The following is a 12,698-nucleotide window of genomic DNA, read 5'->3' on the forward strand; positions in this document are numbered from 1 at the left end:
ATCAAAGCAGATGTGACAGAAATAATAATTTGTAAAGCTCTAGGACAAACTCAATTTTACTTCGAGACTTCCTCTGTAAAAGGCTTATGATATAAACACCAAGAAAAAAACCTCTTTCTGTCATCATTTGTCAGAGAAGTCAAAGCTCTTGATGACTGAGTAGTCTCTAGTACTACAGATGAAGAGATGAAGTTGGCCACTTTAGCTCCAGAGGTACAAAGAGGTGACTGCTTGTTGTAAATGCTAGTTCTGAAGGTATGTCAAGAGCGGTACTATTGGAATTTCAGAGACCAGCAGCAACGGAATAATTAAAAGGCTTGAAGGGGCTGTGTCAGTGAAAAGATCTAAAAGTAAAAAAGTCTAAAAGAAAAGTAAAAAGGTCTAAAATACTGGACAAAGATAGCCCAGCTAAAGTGGATGCTAACTGTTATTACAAATATAAGCTGAAGATGTTTCGAGGCTGAGAGACCACTGTGTTAGGTATGGGACCCTCTGGGAGCAGAATTTTCAGTAATGATTTGTTTTTAAGCAAGGGAAAATTTAATCTGATGACCAAACAAAATTTCTCTAAGAATCAGCTCCATTCTGCTCAGCAAACTCAAAGGAACTCTGTTCCTTAATTATTTGAGATTATATTGACCAAGTCGTTAGGGACTGTACTGCTGGTATCAGGCTTGCCTTGGCACAGCAAAGAATGTACAATTTGATAAACTCATACCCTCTTCTGTTTCCAAGGAAAGCAACAAAAGCATCATATCAGACTCCTTTGCCTTACTGTAGTTAGGAAATGGCAGAGTAAGTCACCAGATACTTGTTATCCCTTTCACAACCTGTCATCCATCTGGATGCCCAAGCATATGCCAAAATGTCTATTTTAATTCCAACTGAAATGATAGAAAGAATTGAGAAAACATAAATAACAACGACACACTACATAGATTACACAGAAAGTGTATTCTGTGAGATTCTGAGAGTATTATAGACATTTATCTATGTGTATAAACTGTATGTAAATTAGTAACAAGAGTTCCACCCTGTAGTGCTATAAAGTTTCTTTTAGAGGAATATGAAGAAAAAAAAAAATGTATGCATGTGTAGTTTTGTACTTCAAAATTCTGATTCTCACTGTAGATTGTTGGCTTTCTATTAAATATGATATTTTCATTTGGTATGTAACATTAGTTACAACCTTAAGGAGAAGAGTATTTTAAACAAAGTTCTGGACAGAATAACACTGCTGGACTGGCAGTTTTTGAACCCTAGAGTAAGACCTACAGACTGAAGTTTTAATGATAGTTTTTAAAAGCAAGAGACAAGTTTTAAAATTTAAATCTAAGTTTCAAAGCTAAATTAAAGGCTTTAACATCAAAGCATTCTGTGTAGCCTTACAAGTTATTGACCACTAGGGTGTAATATGAAAATACTGATTAGGAGGTGTGACACAAAAAGTTCATGGTTCATGTGATCAATGGCTGATCTGTAAAACAAAATCCACTGAGGATATCAAAACAATGCTTTCCTTACTACCATGCAATTTGCATGGAGGTTTACCGTGAATCCAGTTCTAGCTGCTGAAAAGTTAAAAAAAACCACTTAGTTACTCATTGTTGGAATATCACCTGAAATCTATTTGAATACTTTTTAATATATTATTAATAATACCATATACCATTAACTATTTAGAAACTTCATTAAAACAGAATGTGCCTAGAAATACCTACCAAGCTTCTGTTGAACAGCACTTAGTTCAGATAAAAGCTGTTTTCAGCAACTCGAGGGGAAGCAGCAAGCCAAGCCCTTTTAAGATCATTGCTAGCTTTTGTCTTAAATAAGTAGATTTAGTCTCAGCTTCATCCTACTGGCTGATAAGATAAACCACCTGTTTTTTTCTTAAACTGCTTTCTTTTGGTGGGGAGGGGGAGAATTACGAATGACTTCAGTTTAACTCTGGCTGCTTGTGGGTGCTCTTAAGCACTGACTATTTTTGGTCAAACTAAAATTAACTTAATATTTAAAAAATTGTATGTATCATTCTTAAGCAGCAATGCTGTTCATCAAGACATTTTTTTTCTGAGATATGATCACAAAATTTAAAGGCTTTTCATCCTTTGCCTCACCTTTTTGTGAGACATGTAGCATCTTTCTGCTGTAAATGATAACATTAACCACTACAGTTTAGTATATGTTGTGCCTGTCAAAAATAAACCTTTCTGAAATAAACCTTCTGAAACCTTTTCAGAATTGAAATGAATGACAAATCTGTGACTGCCCTTTGTATAGACAAAAATTTATGTGTGTTGTTGAAAAGTAACAACAATGGTAAAATCAAGACATTTTAATAGGAATTTTGACAACTGAAAAATGAGTTTCTCAGAAAACTTGTTAGTTGCGTGTATAAAACTTAGCATCTGGAACAACTTAAAATCCAGTTTCATTTTATGTTATTATTTCATAGGAAACTCACTCCAAACTAACAAACATGAATATTGCTCTGACTTATCACAGTCTTTCACTATAATGCCCAAATATATTTTAATAGTTAAATTCAAATATCAAGTAAAAATAATGAGATTTTTTTTTTTCACAACACATATTACTTATGTTAATCTGATATTAGATAGATTTTGATCAGTGAATGCCTTAACCTTTTTCTCCCATGCCATATTGCAACGGTGCCTTACAGAGAGGCAAGAACATTTGATAAGCAGATATGTTGAGTTGAACCTCTTTATGTGTGAAATGTGGTGTCTCTGTTGCTATGAAATAGGCCAGCTCTGTTCTGGTGTGGTTCTGATAGCTGATGTGTGGAGGAGGTTGCCATCATCTTGAACCTTCTTTTGTTTCTAAACTTAAATCAGTGTTTTCCATAGGCACTTTTTATTAGATATGCCTAGACTTTAAATGGTTTTGGTAGATCCTGGTGCTTACATAAGCTATTTTAATTTGTGTTGATAATTTATAAATCCTCAAACTCTAGAATGCATATGGATTTGATTATTCTAGTGCTTACATCTTGGGTAACTTCATATATAATTTAATTCCACAGGAATTTGCTGCACTGACAAAAGAATTAAATGCATGCAGGGAACAGCTGCTTGAAAAAGAGGAGGAGATTTCAGAACTTAAAGCTGAAAGAAACAACACAAGAGTAAGTATACAGCATACCTTTTTGAGGGTATCATGTATGTGTAAAGCAAGAGGAATATACTTATATATAAATTTGTCTAAATAACAGGACTAAATTCCAGCCTTTTAGTAAGTACATAAGACTTGTAAGGTTCTAAGTAACAGGATGTTCAGTCCTGGAGGAAATGGGTTAGCAAGATATATTACAAAAATAGCAGATTCTCTGGTAAGTACAGTCAGTTTAAATGTTTTCTAAAGCAAGGGACTCATGCAGCCTCTCTTATCAGGGCAAAAGACAAGGTTACAGTAGACAGCTTTCCCCTGTGCCTTGGATTTGATCTGAATAAGGATGAGATGAAGGCTGCCACACATATCACAGTCAGTCTGTTGTTTAGTCTAGATGCAGCCATGTGACCCTTGAAGTAAATGTCATTTGCCATACAGCTGAGTGAGGACAAGATTTACCATGTTCCAGTTTAATCAGAAGATGTTATTCTGTCTGGGAACAAAAATATGTGATAGCACCTTCTGAAAATTCTCAAATGGTGTACAGAATGGTTTTCAGAATAAAATAATTTGCGCGTGCAAGTGTCTGGGAAAAAGCAGAATTGGTCAATAAATGGAAGAAGAGAGTGGAGGAGGCTTTATGGGGTATGGAAAGGTGTGAGAAAAGAGATGGCGTAGTCCTAGATCAGACAGGAGTGAGACTTGTAATAAACATATGGAATAGATCTCAAAGAGTTTGAACACCAAGGATGTTTTCTCGTATCCATATTTCATTCTTCTGTGATCTGGGTAACTCTTCCTGTTTTCCACCTCTCACTAAACTAATAGCACTTTGGCTGCTCAGATAACATCTTTTCTTGGTCAGCTAATTTGCATTCTGAACGCAATCTAACAATGTACGTGAGGAAAGAACAGAGAGAGGGTCTTTCTCCCTCCTTTCTTTTGTTCAGCTATAGCATTAGCATGCCATAGACTTCAGAAATCCAAGGAAGGACAAATGATACAGATGCCTAAGAAGAGACAAAGCTAACCCATCTACCTTCATGATAGCTTGGAGGTGCTGGAGATGATCACAACACAAAAGTCTTAGAGGTGATGGGTTTGTGAAATGTCATGGGAGACATAGGTGAGGCCTCCTTTTTGTCCCATAATTCTCATACAGTCTATACTGTCCAAAATGACCCCCACAAAAGTACAATTAATCAGTGTACAAGCACATAGGCATTGCACTGCATTCTTTAGGTTTAGCAAACCATCTCAACTACAAATCTGAAGACTTTCTAAAGCTGCTTACATTATCACTAACAGCTACCTGTATCAGTTATTTTAGTACTTAAGGTAAAAATAGGAAAGTCAATTAAGAAAATAATTTACATAGAATAAAGAATACTTTGTGTTAATTTCCAGTACAAACTTTTGAATACAGGGATGTAGTTAAAATATATGCTCAATTGTACCTATTCAGTAATCTACGTATACCCATTCCTGCACAGAACATATATCCATTTTCCTTTCTTTACAGAAAAAATGCCATATAAACTAGATCTGCAATGTCATCATGTCAGTTGTCCTAAGTTCTCCATAAGTATGCTCACAAAGCTGCCTAGCACAGTGCTTTATCCATTTCACTACAAGCCCACTGAACACCAACTTTGCTATATTAAAACTGCAGTGTACCAGTACTTACTGTGGGTCTGATCTAAGCAGTGCAGAATAGCAAAAATCCCAAAACAGCCTAGAAGCCAAGGATAGTCACTTGCCAAACAACTGTGAGAGAAAAGGAAGATGAGTCAACTGCAAGTCATCACCTAAATCAGACTGAGCTGTCATAGACACTTTCTTTGCAAACCAAGAAACTTAAAGATCATCCATTCCTATGTTTCTTGTGTTATGTAAAAGAAAAATTGGTAAGAGATTTTCCAGGAGAACTAATACCAACAAATGAGAGTTATAGTGTGATAATCCTTGCAAGAAGTCCTTGCAGTTAAAATTAACAAACTGTACCAGTGTGTTTTCAGAAAAAGGATGAAGCTAGGTGTTAGAGATTAAAAGATTTAGGCTATGAAAAAATACAGGAAATGCTGGAGAAGTTACAGTAAACAAGTGGGGAAGATACAGTTCAAGTATTAATGGGGAAGGAGAGAGAAAAAATTGAGAGACGTGCCTTATCCTGATCTCTAGCATGTTCATTAATAAATTATCACCCCATCATGTCATAGATATGTTCTTGCCAGGCTCTAAGCTGACATATACTACATGAGTTGCCAGTTTGCTGTAATAGTCATGCTGTCTTGTATAGGCTCCTGTGCACTTCTTTCATAGGGGAAGACCAGCATTTTAGATACAAAGCTGTTGTCTTCAGAATACAGTCTTGATGACATGCTAGTGGTGAGATTTCTAGAAACATTCATTGAGAAGGCATTGCTTATAAAGAGGCACTTTTGCAAACTGAGATTTATGCTGTTATTAATGAAAAGCAGCATTAATATTTTGTAAGAAAAAGTTGCTCCAAATTTTTTCTGTTAATTAAGCAAAGATTCTAATAAAATAATAATATTTGGAAGATCACTGATACACTTTTGCAATGAGGAAATTAGATGTAATTTCTAATATATAAAGTTAGTCCAACTAAGCTTTCTTTCATTCCACTAGTGTTCACACTTAACCCAACTCTAGCTTGACTGTGCTAGCAAGGCTTACCTGCCCTCCCAGGACACGCTCATGCATAGCCACACATAGTGGAACTACTCACAACAACCACTTTTGTCCCAAGTAGCACTTCCCACAGTTAAGAGGCTCAGCTCCAAATTCTCAGAATTTTTTAATCCAACCTTTTATCTCCCTGGAGTGACAGCATAATGATACTCTTTGAAGTACCTACTGCTTCAAACTGAAGATCAGCAAGAAGAAATAAACGTGGCAACTCAGGTTCTGAGTACATACAAGCCTTCTAGCTCCCTTTTACATTTTCAGTTATGCCTAACTGGCAATTTTTTCTTTATTCTAGACCCACACCTATGTGCGTCTTTATTTCTGGGCAACAACCTCATACAGTTTTTGCCAATCTCCACAAAAACAAACCAACCAACCCAAAACAACAACACACATCATGATTTGCCACTCTATGCCAAGCTGCAGTAGCAGACGCTGACAGTTAGATGTATTAGAGAAAGACTATGATGGAATTACATTCTTTGGGACTCGTATACTCCAGGTCTCATCTCAGCCAAAATACCAGGGTTTAAACCTTACCCCAATATTTAATCAAGTTCCTACTCAATCCTTCTAGCAGCATTCTAATGCAAAGCTTCCTACTGACCTTTTGCTGTTAAATATGTATTTTTACTGCCTACAATAATTAACTTTTTCTGACATATTACAGTAGAAATATTTTCATGTCGAAAACTTATCTGGCAACTTAATCTGTCAGTACACAAGGCAAAATAGAAAATGCAGGAGCATATGTATATGTATGGCTTTGTGTGGCATTGCTGACAAGAAGACAAACAGATTCTCTCTGAAAAAACATTGCATGTGTCTTTGAAAACATACACAAAAATATCTTAATAGAAACCATTACAGTTATTTCTCTGGATATTCTCTATCTGGAATGATCACCTATAGCATGTGGAAAGAAAGCACCTTTTCTGAAGCTGGAAAAAAGGTCAATATGATCGAACATATTATTTAATGGAAATTATAAAATAACACTAATTTGGCTGTGCTAATTTTAAATTAAACTTGAAAGTTATTTTTGTCTCAACCTGTATTCTTTAAAAGTAGAAAAAGTTTGTAGGATTAATTTATTAAATTAGAATATGATTATGAGGAAATTCAGGGTTTGAACTGGCAGCTGAAACAAAAAAGTTTTACAATACTAATACGGATTAATCTGACTGTGTTTATCACTACAAAGAAGCAGAGAGCAGACACATACATAAGCTTTTTGTATATAGCATAAAATGTTACTTAAATTGGTCTAAAATATTTCAGTTCAAGCAGTTTTAGAAACAGGAGAAATTAAACCTATTTTCATGAATGAAAGCAGTAACAAAGACAGTATCATCGTCTTAATACCTCAGGAGCTGAAGCATTTATTAAAGTGAATAAGGCTGACTTGAATTTAATTTTATTCATATCTTATTGTCTCAATTCCTTAGTGAATGGTTTATAAAACATCTTCAATTAGGCATTGCAGTCTCATAAAGCCATAGATCAGAACTTAACCCTCTTAACCCTATATTTTATGATTAAATTTCCCTTTTATTGTGTTGGAAAACTCTAAGAATGTATTTTAAAGTATGGTTTTAACTCCTTTATTTAGTTCATTTTCTTAGAGGTCCTTTTACTTACATCAGTTTGATAGGTGCTGAAACTAAGTGAGGCTACCTTTTTTTTTTTAAACATGATAACATGAGTTCTTACAGTCTGAAGGCACTGTACACATGAAAACAAGTATGTTTCCTAAAGTTCTGTAAAGACAAAAGCATTATTTCACTAATGCAAATGACAGTAATTTTTATTATTTTCACGTCAATATTGTGATCTGTCTTCTAGACTCATGTGTTTCTTCTTTCAAAATAAGAACTTCTGTCACAGAAAACAGGATGACAATATTAAATGTAATATATAGTAATTCAATACCTGTATTTTCAAACACTCTATAATCTAATAGCTATTATATTTGTATTCATTATTCTCATAAAAACCCTTTTCTTCTTTTCTATTACTTTGTATCATTATCCTGATTATTACATTTTCTTTCATACTTTTGCTTCACATATGTGTGTTTGCGTTAAGGTTTTAGGTGACAGTATTTTCTTTTCTGTCTTTGATGTACAGAAGGACAGACATGGGACATGTGCTGTAGTTAACTTTGTTTTTTCAAAGAAAGATTTTCACCAGTAATTGAACAGTATAGCTATTTGACCCCAGCTGACCACAGGTGCAAAATGGTTTCCACCACTGTGGAACAACGCTGAAGAAAATGACTGATTTTGTGACTGGTTTTAGAGATAGCCTTCAACCCCATGTTTGCTTCTTTTACTTAGTCTTCATTGCTTGCACTGGAGATGGAGATTCACTGAACAATGTGCATTCTAAGTATAGACTGAAAAGAAATTAAATTTTGCCTGTGCTGTTGAGAAATTGTAAGCTAGACCTCATAAGAGAACTGTCTTCTTAGTGGGTTGCCCCACTCCTCTAAGGAATCCCTTAAGCTAAGTCTGTCTCATTTTAGTGAATCCCTTATCATTTATATTTTTTCCCTGTATTCCATTAAGTATGCCTCTGCTTTTCTTTCCATCATCCTTTCCTGATTCTTTAATTTCTCCATTTATTATCCTGCTGTGAACTTTTTTTTTACAAACAAGCTTGTTGAAAATAAAGTTATGATAGAATATTTTGTATTGATTAAAATCCACGTCCTGTAGCAATACAAACTCTACTGAATCACACTAATTTCAATTTACTGAGTCATCATTCCTGAAAAAGAATGTTTTAACTTTTTTCATTTTTCATATGTAAATCAGTGTCCATGTAGTAATGATAGTATAGCATAACATAGGTAGGTGATAACCTACACTGATGTAGTTTACATCATTAAATTTAACCATGCATTCACAGAAATCAATCAGTTCCACAAGTACTTTGGAAGTGATTTCAGAAATACAGGAAGCTGGGTACATTCTAACAGTTTTTTCTATTATTGTTAATTTAGAATCATAGAATGGTTTGGGTTGGAAGGGACATTAAAGATCATCTAGTTCCAACCCCCTATTTAGTTCTAATTAACATTTTGAAGATGCTTCACTCACTCACAGAATATGCACTAGAACATTTTTCAGTCTTTAAATGATTATTTTAAAATATTCTTTATGCTCATGAAGAATCCAGAGCTCCAGAAACCTTCATCCCATTTAGCTAAAATACAGTTATCAGCACAGCACCTTGAGCATCCTAAAATTTGCCCAGCATAAAAGTAAAATTCACTTGTCAGATTATTTCATAATTCATTGTCAAGTTTATGTTTTCCAGTAGGAAAAGCATAGCAATGATGCGTGGGTGATTCTGTCCCGCCTGCTGCTGTTGATCTTCATCTTCTTTGCTCTGCAAGCTGCCTGTCCCTCTGAGAGCTTGACAACTGTAGCAACTTGACAGTGTGAGGGAGCAGAAAATGCTCAGCAGCCCATGACCTTTATTAGTGCCAGAGTTTAATTGCAACATACTAAAATACCTAAAGCTCTTTCTAACAATTCTTACGTAATTTCAATGAACTACCAATACTGTTACAATGTTATTTTGACATGAAATCTTGTGGTGGTCTCACAAATATTTGGAATAGTAATTCTTGAATTATATAGGTGGGGAAGTCCTCAGCATGCCCCCATGCCCACTATCTTCAATGTCAATTTTATATGTTTATATGTCCCTTCCCACATCATTGTAGCAGTGAGGCACTTCATAGTTCTGTCAGTGTAGTTACGTTTTCTATTCCAGGGAAGTAGAGAAGATCTATTACCTTTTTTTTTTTTTTTTAATAAAACTGTAGTTGGGGCAAAGATGGATAAAATAGCAGTATCATTTCAGCAGAGCAGGGGACAAGGATTTGCTATCAGTTGCTCACTCAGAGCCAGATGTTCTAACCCTTGGGTTATTCTTCCCTTTCAGCATGGCTGGGAGTAATGTGGCACTGAGAGACTTGGTTGATAATACTCTTTGCCCAGATGGATTTGCTGTAAGAAAATTTGCTGCTCACAGAATTTGTGGAGAAATAGAGTTAACTTATGTTGAAAAGCAAAAATACAAAATTTTTACAAGCCAAACACCTATGTTAGCATGCCTTCTTGAGCATTCTTAGGGCTGATGGTGTCATGGTTTAGGCCCAGAGTGCAAGTGGTCACCATGCAGCCGTTCACTCACTCCTTTGCCATCAGTGCTGGGAAGGAAAAAAATGAAACAAAAAAGCTCAGGAATCGAGATAAGGACAGGGAGGGGTCTCTCACACATTTAAATGGTCACAGGCAAAAGACACTCTTAGAGGAAGAAAAACAAGAACATCACTTTAGTTCACACACTAACAAATCCAACACTTAATAGACAGAATGGGACAATGAGAAGCACCCACCCCTCCTTTCTTCCCCGGGCCCAGCTTTTGTTCCTGATATCTCTACCTCTCCCCCAGTGGCACAGGGACAAGGGATGGGAGGTGCATTCAGTCTGCCCCTTCGTCCTCCAAGGTGTGTGTGAAGGAAGCACTCTTCTGAATTATTCCCCCTGCTCCACATGGTGTCCCTCTCACAGGAGACAGTTCTGCACAAACTTTCCTGCTCTGAGTCCTCCCCACAGGATGCAGCTCTTCTCGAGATGCTCCAGCATGGTTCGCCTCCATGTGTTGCAGTCCTCTGAGCATTGAACTACAACAGTGGGGGCTGCTTCTTCCCACAGAGTCCTGGGGGTCCTCCACAGGACGCAGGCAAATCTCTGCTCTTCCGGTGACCTCCATGGGTGGCAGAGGAGGCGGCCCTGCTGTCTCACCACAGGGTACAGGAGGGCTCCCTACTCCAGTGGACCTCCCCCCACTTCCTCATCCTTTTTTCCACTGATCTCTGTGTTCACATAGGTGTCCTTCTCAACTCCTTCTCAAAATCCACCCCCCTCTCAGGTTCCCCTTCTTAAATATGTTATTGCAAAGCGTGGCCACCATCACTAATTGGCCTGGCCTTGGCCAGAAGTGGGACCGATTTGGAGCCGGGGGAGCTTTGAGAAGCTTCTCACAGGGGGCCACTGCTGTCCCCTCCCCCACTACCAAAAACCCTGCCACACAAACCTAGCACACACAATAAGGAAAATTCCAGTGTTCAGAGGTAGTCTCTAGAAAAATGAACCACTTCAGACTGAGTAGCTTGAGTGAATAAGAACAGAAAGAAAATGTGCAAAAGTAGCGCAGTAACTCTTCATGAGTATTTTGACACTTAGTTGTGACATCAGCTCCTCTGTCTTGATACAGTAAAATAGGCAACACAATATTTTGCTCTTGATTTGTTTAATGAATATGAAATACATGCAGACATTGAAATATGATATTGTCACCTCTAAAATGATAATTCTAAGCTAAGGGCAAAATTAGCTTTTGTGTATATTAAATACATGACTTTCATTGGTTTAGTTTTATGTATTATGCATGTTTCTAACATGACAGTAACTTAACCTAAAGTTACTTATGTTATCTGCTGCTCTGCAAAGGGCTAGGGAGCTGCACTGTTCATCCCACATAGTAAACTCCTCCATAATCACCCCATTAGAAATTCTTGAGTTCCAACCACTCTTATACTTGGAAACCTTGTTTAACTTTTTTGCTCTCTTCATCACTCTCTTTGATCTCCATTATTCCTTCTCTTGGTAAGGATCTTGTCCTTCTTCTGTCCATGCTGACTTCAAATTCTCTGTTGAGATTATCTGTCTACACCAATTCAAAATGAAGCTCTGGATGTATATTAGCTTTTTTCCTATGTTCCTTATTAATTCCTGTGCTATAGGTTATACGCAATTCCCTTTGCCATTAAACCTTTTTTTGTGTCAAGAATTCTGTCACCATAATTTTTCTTCTCTCCTAAACCAGATTTTCTCATTTTCCCTTCCAACTAAGACTTGCATACAGGCTCTCAGAATTCTCCTTTCCGATCACCACAGCATTTGTCTGAGAGATAAGTTGTTTAGCGTAGTAGGGCATCAAATATGATAAATTTGCTCAGCATTAGGCCAAAAAATAGTCACCAAGGTTTTGTTACTCAGGACTATTTTAGTGGGTGTCAGTTTGAGCTTCAGACAACTATAGACTTATGGAAGGAATGCCCATTCTAAAAGCTCAACTGTGGTTCAACATTTTCCTTTTTTTTCTCAATTTCTCCAGCAATTCATAGCATTTTGATCAGATTTAGACTGTTTCAGAGATAGCTATGATGCATTGAAAAGTTTCTGCATAAAAAAAGGCAGACAAGACAGACAACAGAGCAGGATGAGCCAGACTAGCAGGATCAGCCAACAAGTGGAGAAATGTAAGTCCTCACCATAGATTAGAGTCAGAGTCTGGCTACCCCAGAGCTGTGGAGTGGGGCAGAGCCCAGCTGCAGAGAGAAGGAAATGTTGCAGCCATGCAGTCTCTGGAGAGATTGGGCAGAGAGTAAGTTGTAGCATTAGAAATCAACTATTGACTTACTTTCCTCCATCTATCTCCTAGATAAACTAAGTGGCCTAGAAAAATCACAAAGATATATGAATTTAGACCCATATTCAGTTCTGTTCATGGTAACAGTCTGTATTTTTAAGTACTGCAATGAACAGAAATGCTCTGTAAGTATTTGGAAGTTATTCTGATCTCATTTAAGATACAACCTTACCACAGCCCTGTACCAAGTTCCTGATGGCTCTATGATGAAGAGGTCTCTTCAGACTTTGGACTGCCTCAAATAATTAAAAATCCACCGGTATCTGCGTCAGCCCTATTGGATTTCTTGCACATTTGCTTTTGATAAATACAGGCCATGACTTGAATTCAGAAACAGTAG

At 36.7% G+C, this 12,698-nt stretch overlaps 1 protein-coding gene across 13 annotated transcripts in view; it reads left to right on the top strand.

The window, feature by feature from the left end:
• Positions 1 to 12,698, top strand: part of PPFIA2 (PTPRF interacting protein alpha 2) — a 360,230-nt gene that overhangs the window by 216,766 nt on the left and 130,766 nt on the right. For all 13 annotated transcript variants that reach the window (XM_074827127.1, XM_074827128.1, XM_074827129.1 and 10 more), the window contains one exon: positions 3,047 to 3,148. In XM_074827127.1, the coding sequence (XP_074683228.1) occupies positions 3,047 to 3,148 (102 nt within the window). The remainder of the gene's footprint in view (positions 1 to 3,046; positions 3,149 to 12,698) is intronic.

The sequence above is a fragment of the Strix aluco genome, chromosome 5 (genome assembly GCF_031877795.1).
Source record: "Strix aluco isolate bStrAlu1 chromosome 5, bStrAlu1.hap1, whole genome shotgun sequence".
In the NCBI taxonomy this organism is placed as follows: domain Eukaryota; kingdom Metazoa; phylum Chordata; class Aves; order Strigiformes; family Strigidae; genus Strix; species Strix aluco.